Consider the following 20,502-nt stretch of genomic DNA (forward strand, 5'->3'; position numbering starts at 1 on the left):
TTGGGCTGAGTGATTGTGTGTGTTGATCAGGTGTTTGAATTGTATTGGCGTGTTCTATGGAGCTAGGAGCTAGCAGAGGAGCTAGGAGCTAGCATAACAAACACACAGGTGTTTTTATGCAGGATTAATTTGTGGCATGTTAAATATAAGCCTGGTTGTGTTGTGGCTAATAGAGTATATATATGTCTTGTGTTTATTTACTGTTGTAGTCATTCCCAGCTGAATATCAGGTCACCCCCGGCTCTCACAGCATCTTCCCTATCTGAATAGCTTCAACTCCCCACTAGTCCTTCACTTGCACTTTACTCATCCACAAATCTTTCATCCTCGCTCAAATTAATGGGGAAATTGTCGCTTTCTCGGTCCGAATCTCTCTCACTTCATGCGGCCATCATTGTAAACAATAGGGAACTTTGCGTATATGTTCAACTGACTACGTCACGCTACTTCCGGTAGGGGCAAGCCTTTTTTTTATCAGATACCAAAAGTTGCAATCTTTATCGTCGTTGTTCTATACTAAATCCTTTCAGCAAAAATATGGCAATATCGCGAAATGATCAAGTATGACACATAGAATAGATCTGCTATCCCCGTTTAAATAAAAACAATTAATTTCAGTAGGCCTTTAAATCTACTTTGGTTCTCATTGACAACCTGGACTTTCCACTACACAACACACTGAACTAATCTGATGTGCCCAAGCCAGATACCTGACATCTTTTCTTGGATGCTAGTTCATTAATGTCGGGGCTCAGGCTTTGAGCTGAGGCAACCTTCTTTATCCAACGAAGTTGTCCTCCACGAGCTGTCGTCACTTCTGCTTTTCATCCATTCCAACAACGTGCCGGCCCGATCACAAAAAATGTGCGGCTTCAGCCCGCGCACACACGTAAACGCAAAGCATACTTGGCCAACAGGATACAGGTTACACTGACGGTGCCCGTATAAATAACTTTAACACTGTTAGAAATAAGCGCCACACTGTGAATCCACACCAAACAAGAATGACAAACACATTTCGGGAGAACATCCGCACAGTAACACAACATAAATACAGCAAAACAAATACCCAGAATCCCATGCAGCACTAACTCTTCCGGGCTGCAATATACACCCCTCTACCACCAAACCCCCCTCCCTCCGTGCGTCGGTTGAGGTGGGCGGGGTTGGGGGGGGCGGGGGTGTATATTGCAGCCCGGAAGAGTTAGTGCTGCATGGGATTCTGGGTATTTGTTTTGTTGTGTTTATGTTGTGTTACTGTGCGGATGTTCTCCCGAAATGTGTTTGTCATTCTTGTTTGGTGTCGATTCACAGTGTGGCGTATATTTCTAACAATGTTAAAGTTTTTTTTATACTGGCACCCTCAGTGTAACCTGTATCGCTGAATATCAAGTATGCCTTGCATTCACTTCTGTGTGCTTGTCAAAGCCGCACATATTATGAAACTGGGCAGGCACTCGTTGGACTAGACGAAAACAAATTCTCAGGAGGGGCACTGAAATTTGGGAGTCTCCCGGGAGGTTTGGCAAGTACTCCAAGTATGAGAATTAGCGGTGTACTGCTGCGTGAGCAGAGCGCAGACCCTTACAGGGCAGGAATGACAGCGGTTTGTGCATGCGCAAATCATTTGCCGTCTGGACTTTTATGGTGTGTGCCATTTGTAGTGGGGAGTCGGAATTTCCGAGTTACTCACCGGAAGTTTCAACTGGAATTTTAAATGTAAAGGTTTATTTTGTGTCACACTTAAATAAATCACTGAATTTGATTTGCCTACTGAACACAGCCTCAGTCACTTGCTCAGCGGGTATGTGTGTGTCTCCCTATGACAAATCCAGCTAGCTATTTTATCATGTCCGTCAGTGCAGAGAGGAGACCCACATGCCTCCATTACTGCATATGAAATGAGCATGTGCAAAGCTGACACTTTTTCTGCCTTGGTTTAAAGAGCAAGATTTAAATGTAAATATTTATTCACTTTCATGTCAAGCTAAAGTAAATCACTGCCACGTCCCAATTGCATCGTTCATGTTAATCAGCCAGTCATTAGATTTGGTTCATTAGTGAATATCAAAACCCTCCATTCTTTTGATCAGAGGTGATACTATAACATTTAACAATGCAGAACACAATTGATTTAACAATTAAGAATCAAAAGAAGAAAGTTAACTTGCAGTTCTAAATCATACTTATTTTTTTTAAACTCACTTTTGTAACTCTCCTACAGCGTCCATTACAATAAATTATGCAAATGAGGGTATGACATCATCTTGCGATTTCTAGCAACTTTTAGGATAGCGAATAGCTACTTTCTTTGCTGAGGAGTTGGCAACACTGACTGGCTGACATGCACTGGCTGCCTGTTCACTTAAGATTGTATTACTTATGTATAAAATACTAAACAGTCTCTACCCATCCTATGTTGCTGATTGTAATGTACCATATGTCCTGGTCAGAAATCTGCATTTTAAAAACTCGGCTTATTAATTATTCTCAGAGACCAAAAAAAGTTTTCGGGCAGTCGAGCGTTTTTTATTTGGGCTCCATTACTCTGGAATGCCCTACCGGTAACAGTTGGATATGCCACCTAAGGAGAAGCATTTAAGTCTTGTTTTAAAACTCATTTATGCACCCTAGCTTTTAAAAAAAAACTTTTTTTAGACCAGTTGATTTGCCGCTTTTCTTTTCTGCTCTGCCCCCCTCTCCTGCGTGGAGAGGTTATCAGGTGGCCACAGATCAGTTTCCGCGGAGGAGGCACTTGCTGTAATGTAAACATTACCAGGGGTGGACTACTCCTATGCATCAGTTGGTGACGTCTCTACGCTGCCGACTTGTCTACAAGGGTGCCCCTGCTGATCCCTATTGACTGGACGCTCTGGTGGGGGAGTAAACACATATACGGTCCTTTCCAAGGTTTCTTGCCGGATATGGGATCAGATCCGAGGATGTCGTTGTGGTTTGTGTAGCCCTTTGAGGCATTTGTGATTAAGGGCTATACAAATAAACTTTGATTGATTAATTGAACTTTGAAAATATTGCTTCAGTAATTAATAATAACATAATTTGTGTGCTTAAAAATCTCCTCTATGACTTAAAGTACCAGTAGAAAGAAAAAACAAGTAGACTTTATATGCTTAATTGTGTTTCATTGTATCTATTAAACAATATCTAACTGGATTTCCAAACTGCAAAGTAATTGAAAATACCGTCCAAACATCACAAAATGCCACAATTTTAGACAGCCATTTTGTGTATTCCGCTCCGAATGTCTTTGGCATTCCCGTAGCTTCAGGGTGGGATGACGTCACAATGGGACGCTTCTGCACTCTGACCATACAGTATCAGCAGATCAGTCAAACTGGAAATATGCAAAAATTACAAAGATGTGCTGTTTATCATTCACAATCTCTATGTAAGAAAGTGAACATGTGTTTTCTTTTTTTAATGCATTCTAAGACGTAAATCAATAAATAAATAGAAACTCAGCTAACAATTTAGTCAATGGGGGCTCTCTATTTCGCCCTAAATAACCATCCAAAACCCGCCAACAATATTAACCAAATATTAGCGATATTGTTGTTGTACGCGGTAATGAAGACAAACTATTTTTAGTAGCGCATCGATAATAGAGAGTGAACTAGCCCTCTGTTGCTGTACTGTGAGCCGGCTGATGACCTGCTGCTGATGCTGCATCATGGCGTCTAGACTACTTAAAGTTATTCTAGATTATAAATTATATCTCTCATCTGGATAATAGGAAGATTCAGTCATAAAACTAGAAGCTGTTAATCTATGACATTCAATTTATACCCTTAGATGGAGACAAAGACACGGCGAAGATGGTGTCTGGAGGCAGAAACTTTTCCTTTTAACCCTTTGTGTGGATTAGGATTCATTCTTCATCTAAACGGGAAGATATGAACATCCTATCAGTCGGCATCGCAGTGAGAGCAGACATTGTACCTTAAGTGATCGTTTTATTATGTTTGTAGTTTGTATTTCTTGTTTAGCACTTAGCAATAGGGCTGCAACTAACGACTATTTTGATAATCAACTAGTCAACGACTAGCGTTAACAATAAGTCGACTCGCGAGATTATAAAGCATACATATTTATTGGCTCTTCCATCGACTTTAAAATGCAACTTAAGTTTTTAGAGATGTGCTTACAAACAACAAAGATGACTAATCCATTTGTAACTATTTACAAACCCCGTTTCCATATGAGTTGGGAAATTGTGTTAGATGTAAATATAAACGGAAAACAATGATTTGCAAATCATTTTCAATGATTCAGTTGAATATGCTACAAAGACAACATATTTGATGTTCAAACTGATAAACATTTTTTTTTTTGCAAATAATCATTAACTTTAGAATTTGATTCCAGCAACACGTGACAAAGAAGTTGGGAAAGGTGGCAATAAATACTGATAAAGTTGAGGAATGCTCATCAAACACTTATTTGGAACATCCCAAATGTGAACAGGCCAATTGGGAACAGGTGGGTGCCATGATTGGGTATAAAAGTAGATTCCATGTAATGCTCAGTCATTCACAAACAAGGATGGGGCGAGGGTCACCACTTTGTCAACAAATGCGTGAGCAAATTGTTGAACAGTTTAAGAAAAACCTTTCTCAACCAGCTATTGTAAGGAATTTAGGGATTTCACCATCTACGGTCCGTAATATCATCAAAGGGTTCAGAGAATCTGGAGAAATCACTGCACGTAAGCAGCTAAGCCCGTGACCTTCGATCCCTCAGGTTGTACTGCATCAACAAGCGACATCAGTGTGTACCTCCCTGCTTGGCACTCAGCAACAAAGGGTTGGAGTTGGGGGTTAAATCACCAAAATGATTCCCGGGCGCGGCGCCGCTACTGCCCACTGCTCCCCAAGGGGATGGGACAAATTTCGCCACATCTAGTGTGTGTGTGACAATCATTGGTACTTTACTTTAATCTTAATATCACCACATGGGCTCAGGAACACTTCAGAAACCCACTGTCAGTAACTACAGTTGGTCGCTACATCTGTAAGTGCAAGTTAAAACTCTCCTATGCAAGGCGAAAACCGTTTATCAACAACACCCAGAAACGCCGTAGGCTTCGCTGGGCCTGAGCTCATCTAAGATGGACTGATACAAAGTGGAAAAGTGTTCTGTGGTCTGACGAGTCCACATTTCAAATTGTTTTTGGAAACTGTGGACGTCGTGTCGTCCGGACCAAAGAGGAAAAGAACCATCCGGATTGTTATAGGCGCAAAGTTGAAAAGCCAGCATCTGTGATGGTATGGGGGTGTATTAGTGCCCAAGACATGGGTAACTTACACATCTGTGAAGGTGCCATTAATGCTGAAAGGTACATACAGGTTTCGGAGCAACATATGTTGCCATCCAAGCGACGCCCCTGCTTATTTCAGCAAGACAAAGTCAAGCCACGTGTTACATCAACGTGGCTTCATAGTAAAAGAGTGCGGGTACTAGACTGGCCTGCCTGTAGTCCAGACCTGTCTCCCATTGAAAATGTGTGGCGCATTATGAAGCCTAAAATACCACAACGGAGACCCCCGGACTGTTGAACAACTTAAGCTGTACATCAAGCAAGAATGGGAAAGAATTCCACCTGAGAAGCTTAAAAAATGTGTCTCCTCAGTTCCCAAACGTATACTAAGTGTTGTTAAAAGGAAAGGCCATGTAACACAGTGGTGAACATGCCCTTTCCCAACTACTTTGGCACGTGTTGTAGCCATGAAATTCTAAGTTAATTATTATTTTCCAAAAAAAATAAAGTTTGAGTTTGAACATCAAATATCTTGTCTTTGTAGTGCATTCAATTGAATATAGGTTGAAAAGGATTTGCATATCATTGTATTCCGTTTATATTTACATCTAACACAATTTCTCAACTCATATGGTAACGGGGTTTGTATGTATACTGTATCTGTGATGCTCATTCAGCTGTGACAAAAATTTAAATGACTAATAAAATGTCCATTTAAGAGAAATTAAAGGCAACATACTAAAAGTATTGTATAAGTATAAAAAACAGGTAAAATAGCAGCAATAAAAACAAATACCAGAACACCAAATCTAACCCTTAAAAAAAAAAATACCGGTAAGCATTTTGTGATTATGTTTAAAAAGCTGCACACAGGCACATTGACAATTGATTAACTCCTGGCAGTGTTACCACTCTAATAGACTCAATGTATAGAATTGTATCCTTGAATAATGCTTAACATGTTCACTATCTATTAGATTGTATGTTTAATCTTATGATACCAACGCATTGGTGCCTAATGTCTGTTTCTTTCTGTCTGTTTGGGCGCGCGAGCAAGCACGCAATACGCGTTTGTTATTGTTCTTTTTTTTATTGCATTGCAAATTGACAGTGCTTTAAAAAGTATTAAAATTGATGTAGGCCAAGTTTAGCTGTCTGACTTTGGCTAAAATAACAGTTTAGGTTAATTTTCACACAACTTTGTCTCACACTTGTTAGTAGGGTTGCCAACTTTCTGAAAAAAAATAAGGGACGCCTTGCAGGGCTGGTCGAACCAAATATTTTTGCCTTTTTTTATTTGTGCAAACTGAGTTTTACAATATCTGCAAAAGTTAAAGGGAGGCAACTGGATTCTTGATTGTTTAAGATGTTTCAGAAGTCCATTGATTAAACCTTTGTTGATTATATGACTTGATGACTGACAATCAACACACACACATATTTTATACTATTTGACTCCAAACTGAATTTCAACAGATGCGCAGGTTTTGGAATAATACAAATGTAATGCAAACCAATTGCTCAATAGTCAAGTTTTTGTGCAAATTAACATAATGAACTGAACATTTTTTATATTTTTCTTAAATAAAAATATTTCGTGTTTAACTTGCCATAATAAAAATAAACACCTTTCTTTACAGACATCCAGAGTGCTTAACTTAAAAAAGTATAAATTCAGTGTTCAGCTTTATGATAGAGCATGTCTCCACCCTTCATCAGTATGAAAACTCCTTTGACAAAAAAAGGAGAGCAGAGATATTTTTCTTTTATTCATATGACTGGCTCCATTTTATTTATTTATTTTTTTACAAAAGACACGTTCACTTCAACATTGTGGTCATATTTGTATCCTATATTGTGATCATGTGCATTAAATGGACGCATAATGTCTGAATTGAACACTTATGAAAATACTTAAGAGTTAAAGCAAATATTATATGACCCTTTGGTGAGTTATTTTATCAACAACTCCCTATTGGAGAGCTTTGTAGTGTCTCCATCATAAAGTGTAGTGTCATATCATAAAACGGGACACACTATGTTTATGTTTAACAACTTAGATAAACAATGAGTGTTTTGGGGACAAGACAACAAGAGAGCAGAGTTCCTAAGTAGTTGAGTAGCTAAGGCACTCTGGCATTGCTTAGCTTAGTCTGTTGAAGACTGTTGTGAAGTTGTTGTCATTTGATGGAATCTTTTGATATTTCAAGTACCGTATTTTCCGCACCATAAGCCACACCTAAAAACCACAATTTTTCTCAAAAGCTGACAGTGCGGCTAATAACCCGGTGCGCCTTATATATGGATTAATAATAATATTTATTTTCATAAAGTTTAGGTCTCGCAACTACGGTAAACAGCCGCCATCTTTTTTCCCCGTAAAAGAGGAAGCGCTTCTTCTTCTACGGTAAGCCATAAGAAGAGGAAGCGCTTCTTCTTCTACTGTAAGTAACCGCCAAGGTGAGCACCCGCCCCCGTAGAAGAAGAAGCGTGCGGATATTACGTTTCATTTAATTTGTGTGTTTCTGTAAAGACCACAGAATGTCTCCTACTAAGAGACACGCGTACAAGGTTCCACTGACTTTTGATATTCATGTGAACCGCACTGTGGATACAACGGGAACACGTACGGTGAATATTCGCACCACAAGGAATGAGAAGTCGTCCTACTGTGGTTCTAGCTTGCCATGCTAACGGCCAGAAACTTCCACCCACGGTGATATTCAAAAGGAAGACCTTGCCAAAAGAGAACTTTCCAGCCGGCGTCATCATAAAAGCTAACTCGAAGGGATGGATGGATGAAGAAAAAATGAGCGAAGAGACCGCGTGACTTTTTTCACGCAGCTCCGTCCCTGTTGATCTATGACTGCATGCGCGTCCACATCATAGATGGTGTCAAAAAACAAGTGAAGCACACCGAAGAAGAATAATTCGAGGGATTTGTGGATGAGTAAAAACTTCAGAAAGTGAGCTTTATATGTTTATTTTGTGTGTTGTGTGACATTAACGTTCGAGCAACGTTGAGTTATTGATGTTGCTATTGCTCTGCACTATTTTGAGTGTTACTATTTTTGTGATTGCACATTTGCACATTACATTTTAGGAGTGAACAGAGTTGTTAGAACGCTGGTTTGTGATATATTATTAAAGTTTGACTGACCTATCTGACTGTTTTTTTGACATTCCCTTTAACGTAGCGTAGGTGCGGCTAATAACACGGGGCGGCTAATAGGTAAACAAAGTTTTGAAATATGCCATTCATTGAAGGTGCGGCTTACAACACGGGGGCGGCTTATGGTGCGGAAAATACGGTATTTTTTTTTCATTCTCACACTAATAAAAATATGGGAGAAAGTGGGTCCCTTGACAGCTCAATACGGAACGCACACTTTTGTCAAGGGTTCGGTTGGTAACCTTACTTGTTCGCTAGCTGGCAAGGTCCAAGCTAACACTGTTGCTGAGGTTGAGTTCACATCCTCCCTTTAGACGTCCGACATCATTCCTCCGCTTTAAATGCTCGCGTATCACAGATGTACTGCCATAAAAAACAAAGTATGCTTTGCACACTGAGCAAGGTATTCATGTTTTTAATAAGATTAGGAGAAAATGTTCTCACACTTTAAATGTTTTCACTGGTGATGTTTTTGGGAGTGGCGGTACAAACCCCGTTTCCGCTCGGAAAAAACACGAGTGACAACGTCACAACTATACAAATATAATTGTCGACTACCCGTTGCACCCCACAACACTGCTACATGATGCTATAGTGTTTCACTAAAGCTGGATCTATTTAGCACACAGGTTTTAAAACTTGTAGCTCACTCTACTTATATCTAGGCTAAATACTATAAGGTTTTGGATCATAATTTTTCCCAAAGTAATTGTTGCTGGCTCTCACAAAGTCTGCATGACTTGCATTGTTGCTGGTGGTGAAAGGATCTATGGTTCCCACCTCTATGCCCCGATCACGTGACTGTCGTACTCATTACCTCTCAAAATAACTCAAAAATCTGTGAGATTGATACCATTTTAATTATATTTATTTGCTCGCAAATTGGTAAGTCTACCACATCTCTAAAATTCATGACTCTAGCATATACTGTCAGAAAGAAGGGCTGGAAGTAATATTCTTGTTATTGTTCTTTTTAATTGTCTATATATAAAATATATGTTTTGTAAATAAATGGGAAAAATATAATCAATATTGGCATTAATTCCACGTTTGTGTACATATATAATTGTAAGGAAAATTACTATACCATGATATATATTGCAGTGACGTGTGGTGAGGTTCATGGCTGGTGAGGCACTGACTTCATCACAGTCAGATTTACAAACATATGAACCCTAAAGAGTATCTTATTCCCCATTTGATTGGCAGCAGTTAACAGGTTATGTTTAAAAGCTCATACCAGCATTCTTCCCTGCTTGGCACTCAGCATCAAGGGTTGGAATTGGGGGTTAAATCACCAAAAATTATTCCCGGGCGCGGCGCAGCTGCTGCCCACTGCTCCCCTCACCTCCCAGGGGGTGATCAAGGGATGGGTCAAATGCAGAGGACAAATTTCACCACACCTAGTGTGTGTGACAATCATTGGTACTTTAACTTAACTTTAACTTTACACATATGAACTGTAGCACACAAAAAAGCACATTTAATTAAAAAAACGTTATTGTGGTCTTACCTTTATGTAATATATTGGGTTGGAGGCAATAACCAGGCGAGGTGATGAAGTACATCTCTTTACTGTAGACTTCAGAACAGACTCAACACACTTGACGTCAGGTGCCCAACACCACGTAAATCGTTGGCCAACCAAAAATTAACCCAAGTACGCTATAGCCAACATTAACCAGGAGATGGCAACAGACAAACATCGATCACTCCATTACATTCCTCCCCTTTTAGAAATGTAGAAGTTACTCAAAATAAATAAACAACCGAACCAAAAAATGCAGCAGCTCAATAAGAAGCCAAAAAGTGCAAAAACAATAATGTTTGTGTTGGAGGAGTTGTGAATGAATGAAATATGAAATCCGTGCTGCAGTCTGCAGGTGTACCTAATGTTGCGTCCCTGCAGTCATTCACAACTCCTCCAACACAAACATTATTGTTTTTGCACTTTTTGGCTTCTTATTAAATAACTTTTTTAAATAGATTCAATCTTGCACGTGGAAAGTTTAAGTGTGGGCTTTAGTTGATATAACACTCCCGTCAGGGGGTGCATTCTACGGCGAGGGTGCATTCTCTACCACCAGGAGGCGGGATTACTGCGAGCCTCAGCCTTTGCAGCAGTTTTATGATTGCTCAGCACAAGAAACACATTACACACATACAGTTGTTGACAAAATACACTGTACATTATATGCCTCAGCTAACTAAACTATGGAAATGTATAATATAGTTCATATAGCAATACGGTCTCACTGCACAGCAGGCCAGCAGTTAGCCGAGTCCGCAATCCATGTTGAGGCACAACGCAGTGACGTGCCTCAACTGGCTGCACCGTCTCTTCTCAGTATTTGAACGGCAAATGTGAAAATTCAGCGATTTTGAATAAAAATAATCTAAAACTAGTGAAGTTAAATGGAAAATAACTTTATAGTATAATCACTGGATACATATAACAATTTAATTTTTTTTTTTTCTTTTTACATTTTTTTTCTTTCCATGATGGCACGTGAGGCCCCGCCTCACCTGCCTCCAGTGACTGCACATCACTGATATATTGTTATCGGGATATATATGTTTGTCCATATCGCAGAGCTCAACTGAGTGGTATTGTAGCAGACTAACATTAGACTTTTCCAGCCAAATGTATTTTCTGAGTGGAAAGTCCTGATTAAAAAAATGGTACAGGTAACTGAACATCTACAAACAAAAACTTGAAAATGTTTCAGAAGTTCAAAAGAGTAGAAAAAAACAAAAATCAAAACACTTACCTGCTGAGGAAGCTCACTGATGAGATATTGGGCAAATTTTTGGAGCTGATCTCTCTGAAGCCTGGACAAAGACTCCGAGACTGGAGCCCGCAAGCAGACAGCTGCGGCCTGTACAAAAACCACAACTATTATCAAAAGTTGAAATGAAAGCAGAGTGGTAGAATATGGATGGATGGCTGGATGGAACCTGGAACGTAGACATGACTAAAATTTTTGATTTTTGCCAAAAAAAAAAAAAAAAAATGGCTGATGACAAAAAATGTTTTAGTTTGTTGACATTGTTTTTCTCCATTTGTGCAAGATTTCAATAAGTGCATTTTGTTACTTGTGGAAATGGTGATTAAAGAAAGGACGAAAACCTGTTAACCCTATATGCCAACATCGGCGAGAGCAGGAACTTTTTAGGAATAAGAACATGGTAGACCAGTATTTTTATGCTTTTAGATTTTTTGAAATGCTCAGTCATTCACAAACAATGATGGGACAAGGGTCACCACTTTGCGAACAAATGCGTGAGTAAATTGTTGAACAGTTTAAGAATAACATTTCTCAACGAGCTATTGCAAGGAATTTAGGGATTTTACCATTTACAGTCCGTAATATCATCAAAAGGTTCAGAGAATCTGGAGAAAGCATCCAGTTTCATATGTTTTCTTTCATATCAGGAATAATAGTTTTCATTATAAAGACGAACAATATTACGGAAACTTTAAAATTTACAAATAAAACTGTTGATTATTCATTAAAACAGCAGAAGTTTGTATGCAAACTACAACAAAGTAAATCATTTTTTGGAACAATCCAACAAACCCTTCAAAGTTATTGCTATATCAGAAACATTAAAATATGCTAAAAAATGAATTAATTTTGACCTGGAAGGATATGAACTAAATGATATCAACAGAACCAACAACAACTGAGGGAGAGTAGCCTTGTATGTGATGAAGAACTTAAACTACAGAGTGGTAAAAAAAAAATGTCAATAGCAATCAGCTGTACATATACAGTCGCGATCAAAAGTTTACATACACTTGTAAAGAACATAATGTCATGGCTGTCTTGAGTTTCCAATAATTTCTATAACTCTTTATTTTTTTGTGAAAGAGTGATTGGAGCATATACTGTACTTGTTGGTCACAAAAAACATTCATGAAGTTTGGTTCTTTTATGAATTTATTATGGGCCTACTGAAAATGTGACCAAATATGCTGGGTCAAAAGTATACATACAGCAAAGTTAATATTTGGTTACATGACCCTTGGCAAGTTTCACTGCAATAAGGCGCTTTTGGTAGCCATCCACAAGCTTCTGGCAAGCTTCTGGCTGAATTTTTGACCACTCCTCTTGACAAAATTGGTGCAGTTCAGCTAAATGTGTAGGTTTTCTGACATGGACTTGTTTCTTCAGCATTGTCCACACGTTTAAGTCAGGATTTTGGGAAGGACATTCTAAAACCTTAATTCTAGCCTGATTTAGCCATTCCTTTACCACTTTTGACGTGTGTTTGGGGTCATTGTCCTGTTGGAACACCCAACTGCGCCCAAGATCTAACCTTCGGGCTGATGATTTTAGGTTGTCCTGAATAATTTGGAAGTAATCCTTCTTTTTCATTGTCCCATTTAAAGCACTAGTTCCATTGGCAGCAAAACAGGCCCAGAGCATAATACTACCACTACCATGCTTGACGGTGGGCATGGTGTTCCTGGGATTAAAGGCCTCGCCTTTTCTCTTCCAAACATTTTGCTGGGTATTGTGGCCAAACAGCTAAATCTTTGTTTCATCTGACATAACATGGACAAAGATAAGACATTCTGGAGGAAAGTTCTGTAGTCAGATGAAACTAAAATTGCTAGCTAGCAAAGCAAACATCTACGTTGGCTTTCTGACGTGAACGAGCGTCGCAGAGGGACTTTGCCTCCGGTGCTCTCCAATCCGGGACCACACAAGACCACACCGTGGGTCGCGGCAGGTAGCTTGCTCTGCGGACTGCGTGGCATTTTGTTTGTGAGCCGGATAGCTTGCCAGCTAGAAGGCTAGGCAGGATAGATGGCAGGCTCCTATCGGGAGCTAACAACCCGAGCTCGAAAAAAAGCAGAGATATACAGAACTCTTGATGGCCGAGTTATTGTTGAGGATGAACTCCTTCATTTTCTCTCAGTGAAAATCAAAACTCTGGCTCAGGAGGACCTCATTCTGATTTCCTCTACCAACTTGATTATGAGTGGATTGAGTCATCCAAAAAGCTACTGTTCGAGTTATGTCCCAAAACCAAACAGCTTGTAAAGGTGTCCAGAAGGACAGTAGTAATATAAAAATCCTGTTTCAAAGTGCTTAATGAATGTGGAGACAATATTCCACATTTTGTCTCCCACCACCTGGATGACCTGCCACCAGTGACGTTCAACAGCCTGGACGTCTCAAACCTGCTCAGCATAATGGAGCGTCTGTGCAGCGAGGTTGGTGTGTTAAGGCAGGCTGTGAAGATCCAAGCTGATGTCGGCGAGGAACTGACAGCTGTAACCACGGCTGTTTTATCCACAGTATCGGCATTGGAGCAGCAGGAGGAACCCAGTCATGAAAGAAGCCAGCCTGTGCCAAGAGCCATTATTGGTGGAGGATCTGCTCAGTTCGGTGAGCCGGGTCCGGCCAACTCTGCTGACGAGGACAACAACTCTGCCGTTCAGGGGCCTGCTGAGGATACAAGACTAGGAGGATATGCGGGGATACAGAGCGAGGGGACATCTGCAGCAGGCGAGACACGGAGGGGGCACTTGCAGCGTGAGGTCCACCAGGCCCTTTCTGGGGGCCAGAGCCTGGCTTCTTGATCAGAGGAGCTGACTATCACCTCACCAAAATGGTCCTCTGTTGTAAAGCACCGTTGGGGGAGGAGGGACCCTCCAGTGGTGTCGGGACTGGCGCTCAAGGTAATATCGGAGCCGTTCAGACTAAACTGGTCAGTGTTTTTGCTACTAAGTTCTCTCCGTACCTCGATCCAGAGGTACTGGCGAGCTACCTGTCAGATAAGCTTGCACGAAAAGTAACCTGTGAACGCATAGTCACTGTGGGCAATCGAAAAAGCTCTTTTAAAGTTTGCACAGAGTGTAAAGATGTTGCAGAGATGTATGTACCTGATCTCTGGCCTGTGGTCAGGCGTTTTTATGAGCCACGAAAGGCAGTTGCAGTGGGGGCCAACCTACCCCCTTCCCTCCTCTCATGCTGGTGTGAGTGCGGTAAAGGGGCCTTGCCCACTCGTACCATGCAACTATGCGTGTGGGATCTTTTAACTGTGGTGGACTGCGTCTTGGCTGCAGCGCTGGGGACCAGGCTCGGCATGTAGCTGTTGACAATCTGCTGCTCAACTGTGACATTTTATGCTTACAAGAGACATTCCTCCCAAAACAAGATCTGGGCCTCTTGAATTATTTTAATGATAACTTTAATGGAGCTGGTGAGTCAACGACTGACCTGACCATGGGAATTGTAAGAGGGAGGATAGCGGGAGGTGTTGCTGTTCTCTAGCACAAAAAGCATGATGCAGTTATTAGTGTTATTAGGCTCGAAGTGGATTGGTGTATTGCTGTTCAGCTGTTTTAGCCCTCCAAAATAGTCTCTCTTTTTGATGAAATAACATTAGAGGAATTGTTAAGGCGTGTAAATGGGATAAAACAAACAACATGTTTACTTGACCCACTTCCTGGGAAACTTATCAAGGAGCTTTTTGTATTATTAGGTTCATCAGTGCTAAATATTATAAACTTATCACTTTCCTCTGGCACTGTTCCCCTAGCATTCAAAAAAGCGGTTATTCAACCTCTGCTCAAAAGACCTAACCTCGATCCTGACCTCATGGTAATTATTATTTCGAAAATCCTCAAAAAGATTGTTGCACAGCAGCTAAATGAACACTTAAGTGTCTAACAATCTCTGTGAACCCTTTCAATGCGGTTTCAGGGCAAATCACTGTACGGAGACAGCCCTCGCAAAAATGACTAATGATCTATTGCTAACGATGGAGTCTGATGTGTCATCTATGTTGCTGCTTCTTGATCTTAGTGCTGCTTTCGATATCGTCGACCATAATATTTTATTAGAGCATATCAAAACACGTATTTGTATTTCATACTTAGCCTTGTCTTGGTTTAACTCTTATTTTACAGGCAGGATGCAGTGCGTCTCCCATAACAATGTGACATCGGACTATGTTAAGGTAACGTGTGGAGTTCCCCAGGGTTCGGTTCTTGGCCCTGCACTCTGCTGTATGTACATGCTGCCGCTAGGCGACATCATACGCAAATACGGTGTTAGCTTTCACTGTTATGCTGATGACACCCAACTCTAAATGCCCCTAAAGCTCACCAACACGTCGGATTGTAGTCAGCTGGAGGCGTGTCTTAATGAAATTAAACAATGTATGTCCGCTAACTTTTTGCAACTCAACGCCAAGAAAACGGAAATGCTGATTATCGGTCCTGCTAGACATCGACATCTATTTAATAATACCACCTTAACATTTGACAACCAAACAATTACACAAGGCGACTCTGTATTGTCAACACAGTAGGTGTGCTGAAATTATTCTCTGCATTTGACCCATCACCCTTGATCACCCCCCGGGAGGTGAGGAGAGCATGAGCAGCAGCGGTGGCCGCGCCTGGGAATAATTTTTGGTGATTTAACCCCCAATTCCAACCCTTGATAAAGAATCTGGGTATTATCTTCGACCCAACTCTCTCGTTTGAGTCACACATTAAGAGTGTTACTAAAACGGCCTTCTTTCATCTCCGTAATATCGCTAAAATTCGTTCCATTTTGTCCACTAGCGACGCTGAGATCATTATTCATGCGTTCGTTACGTCTCGTCTCGATTACTGTAACATATAATTTTCGGGTCTCCCTATGTCTAGCATTAAAAGATTACAGTTGGTACAAAATGCGGCTGCTACACTTTTGACAAGAACAAGAAAGTTTGATCATATTACGCCTATACTGGCTCACCTGCACTGGCTTCCGGTGCACTTAAGATGTGACTTTAAGGTTTTACTACTTACGTATAAAATACTACACGGTCTAGCTCCATCCTATCTTGCCGATTGTATTGTACCATATGTCCCGGCAAGAAATCTGCGTTCAAAGAACTCCGGCTTATTAGTGATTCCCAGAGCCCAAAAAAAGAGCATTTTCTATTCAGGCTCCAGTACTATGGAATGCCCTTCCGGTAACAGTTAGAGATGCTACCTCAGTAGAAGCATTTAAGTCCCATCTTAAAACTCATTTGTATACTCTAGCCTTTAAATAGACCCCCTTTTTAGACCAGTTGATCTGCTGTTTCTTTTCTTTTCTCCTCTGCCCCCCTCTCCCTTGTGGAGGGGGGGGACACAGGTCCGGTGGCCATGTCCAGAGTCGGGACCCGGGGTGGACCGCTCGCCTGTGCATCGGTTGGGGACATCTTTGCGCTGCTGACCCGTCTCCGCTCGAGATGGTCTCCTGCTGGCCCCACTATGGACTGGACTCTCACTATTATGTTAGATCTACTATGGACTGGACTTTCACAATATTATGTCAGACCCACTATTATGTGGTCGGTGAATGGAATGCTGATATTTCTGATGGCAGCTCTTTATTTGCAAGACACCTAATACAGTTTTGTGACGAAAATGCACTCACCTTATCTAGTCAAGGGTTGTTGCCAGCTGATAGCTATTCTTATATTAGTGAAGCCTGGCACACAACATCATGGCTTGACCACTGTCTCAGTACGGCTGATGCACACGCCACTATACGCTCTATGGAGATTGTGTATGAGGCCTCAATGAGCGATATTCCATTCATATTAGATATTAAGTTGGTCCGTCCCCCTGAGTTGACCCAGGAGGTTAATAGCCTCAGGGCCAAACTAAACTGGTCTTAACTCACAGATGAGGAAGTGCTGTTTTATTACAGGAGAACTGATGCTCTTTTAAATAATATGTCTCTTCTACTTGATGCAATTTTGTGTACTAATCTTAACTGTAATGATATGAATCATAGAAAATCCCTTTGTGCAATGTATGACAATACTGTCAAAAACCCTGTGTGAGGCAAGCAGTCCTTATGTTACATGCACAAACAGGAAATCCAGTGGGAAGCCAGGCTGGAATAAACATGTTCGTGTGCATTACACTGCGGCTAAGGAGGCTTTCAGTGAATGGGTTCTGGCTGGCAGACCTAGACAAGGTCCAGTACTAGATCATAAAAAGATCACACATTCTAGGTACAAATCTGCCATTCGATTTGTCACTCGAAATGAGCACACTATGAGAGCTGACTCATTGGCTGAGAAACTCCTTAAATGCAATATAAGTGGATTCTGGAAAGAGGTGAAAACATTGAACCGAGGCAGTATGTCGCTGCCATGCACAATTGAGGGTGTAGCTGGAGCTGATAACATAGCTGAGAAATGGAGGCAGCACTATTCTGCACTTTTTAATTGTAATATAACAGGGAGGCTGTTGGAGTCACTGTAAGTGAGGTGCTGCAGGCAATATCCCAGCCAGCTGATAATAAAGCCAGTGGCCCTAATCATATAACTGCAGAACACCTGAAACATGCGAGCCCCAGAGTAGCGGTCCTGCTTCCCATCTGTTTTACAGGCCTAATGTCACAAGGGCTGCTGCCTGACTCCATGCTGGCTGTCACTCTGGTGCCGGTTATCAAGGACAAGGCAGATAAGGTGGGAAGCATGGATAATTACAGGCCTATTGCACTTGCAAGCATACTTTCTAAAGTTATAGAGAGAATTGTATTAGACTGCTTAAGCGCTTTTCTTACCACAGCTGACAAATCAGTTTGGTTTTAAAACTAAGCATGGTACTGACCTTTGTATCTATGCATTGAAAGAAGTGATTGATATCTATAAAGGTAAGAACTCCTCAGTTTTAGTTGGCTATATTGATGCATCAAAAGCCTTTGATAGAGTCAACCATCAGAAACTGTTTTTAAAACTGAAAGAGAGGGGCGTGCCTGATAGTATCATCAGAATTCTGTCATATTGGTATGCTAATCAGAGCATGCAGATCAGATGGGGCGATAACTGCCCTGCACCTTTTAAGGTTGGGAACGGGGTATGCCAGGGGGGAATTTTCTCCCCTGCCCTCTTCAATCTGTATATGAATGACCTATCTATACAGCTCAATAAATGTAGAACAGGATGTGTACTTGGTAATACTGTGGTCAATCATTTTATGTATGTGGATGATTTAGCCATCCTGTCTCCTGGCAGTGCTGGCTTCCAACAGCTGCTGAATATATGTACAGATTATGGTTTAAAATATGATGTGAAATATAATGCCAAAAAGAGTGTCATCATGATATGTAGAACAAGAGAAGACAAGGACCTCTCTTTTCCTTTGTTCTATCTCTCAGGACAGGTGCTGAGTGTGTGTGATAAAACTAAGTATCTGGGGCACATCATTACTGACCTATTGAGTGATGATGACGACCTATACAGACAGCGGCATATACTGTATGCCCAGCCAACGTGCTGAGAAGGAAATGTTATTATTGTACTGATTATGTAAAGATAAACTTATTCAGAGCCTATTGCTCTCCTCTGTATACTGCCCCCCTGTGGGTAAAGTACAAGCAGTAAAGCATACAGAAGCCGCAGGTTGCTTATAAGGATTGTATGAGGCTGCTTCTGGGAATTCCAAGAAGCTCCAGTGCAAGCCAGATGTTTGTTAGTTTTGGGGTGCCCACTTTCTCAGCATTGCTACGCAACCTTATGTATAAGTTTATGTGTAGGGCATCTGAGTCTGAAAATGACAATCAGTGTGATAAAAGACCGTGCTCGCAGTTCTGTTAGGTACTTATCTGGACTTTGGAACCATTGGCACACATGTTTGTGTGTCAGAAACTGACATTTGGACTTTATGTTTTATTTTTAATGTTTAATTTTTTTGTTTTTAATGTTTTGTATTGTGTTTTTAAGTGTGTAATGGATCTTAAGGTCTGCAATAAAGATTGATGATGATGATATATATATATATATATATATATATATATATATATATATATATATATATATATATATATATATATATATATATATATATATATATATACAGTATATACAAACACACACACATATATAAATATATATATATATATGTGTATATATATATGTATATATATATATATATATATATATATATATATATATATATATATATATATATATATATACAGTATATACAAACACACACACATATATATAAATATATATATATATATATATATATATATATACACACACATATATAAATATATATATACACGTATAGCGACTGGGATGAGAATCAGCACCTCCAAGTCAGAGTCCATGGTTCTCGCCCGGAAAAGGGTTGCGGAGGAGACCCTGCCCCAAGCAGAGGAGTTCTAGTACCTTGGAGTCTTGTTCACGAGTGAGGGAAGAGTGGATCGTGAGATCGACAGGCGGATCGGTGCGGCGTCTTCAGTAATGCGGACGCTGTATCGATCCGTTGTGGTGAAGAAGGAGCTGAGCCGGAAGGCAAAGCTCTCAATTTACCGGTCGATCTACGTTCCCATCCTCACCTATGGTCATGAGCTTTGGGTTATGACCGAAAGGACAAGATCACGGGTACAAGCAGCCGAAATGAGTTTCCTCCGCCGGGTGGCGGGGCTCTCCCTTAGAGATAGGGTGAGAAGCTCTGCCATCCGGGGGGAGCTCAAAGTAAAGCCACTGCTCCTCCACATCGAGAGGAGCCAGTTGAGGTGGTTCGGGCATCTGGTCAGGATGCCACCCGAACGCCTCCCCAGGGTGGTGTTTAGGGCACGTTCGACCGGTAGGAGGCCACGGGGAAGACCCAGGACACGTTGGGAAGACTATGTCTCCCGGCTGGCCTGGGAACGCCTCGGGATCCCCCGGGACGAGCTGGACGAAGTGGCTGGGGAGAGGGAAGTCTGGGTTTCCCTGCTTAGGCTGCTGCCCCCGCGACCCGACCTCGGATAAGCGGAAGAAGATGGATGGATGGATGGACGTATATATAAACATATATACACATATATAAACATACATATATATACAGGACAATGTCATGGCTGTCTTGAGTTTCCAATAATTTCTACAAGTCTTATTTTTTTGCGATAGAGTGATTGGAGCACATACTTGTTTATCACAAAAAACATTCATGAAGTTTGGCTCTTTTATGAATTTATTATGAGTCTACTGAAAATGTGACCAAATCTGCTGGGTCAAAAGTATACATACAGCAACATACATTATC

At 40.9% G+C, this 20,502-nt stretch overlaps 1 protein-coding gene across 7 annotated transcripts in view; it reads right to left on the reverse strand.

Moving 5' to 3' along the window:
- Positions 1-20,502, reverse strand: part of zswim8 (zinc finger, SWIM-type containing 8) — a 218,286-nt gene that overhangs the window by 153,419 nt on the left and 44,365 nt on the right. For all 7 annotated transcript variants that reach the window (XM_062058934.1, XM_062058939.1, XM_062058935.1 and 4 more), the window contains one exon: positions 11,222-11,329. In XM_062058934.1, coding sequence (XP_061914918.1) covers positions 11,222-11,329 — 108 coding nt within the window. The remainder of the gene's footprint in view (positions 1-11,221; positions 11,330-20,502) is intronic.

The sequence above is a fragment of the Entelurus aequoreus genome, linkage group LG09 (genome assembly GCF_033978785.1).
Source record: "Entelurus aequoreus isolate RoL-2023_Sb linkage group LG09, RoL_Eaeq_v1.1, whole genome shotgun sequence".
Classification (NCBI taxonomy): Eukaryota; Metazoa; Chordata; class Actinopteri; order Syngnathiformes; family Syngnathidae; genus Entelurus; species Entelurus aequoreus.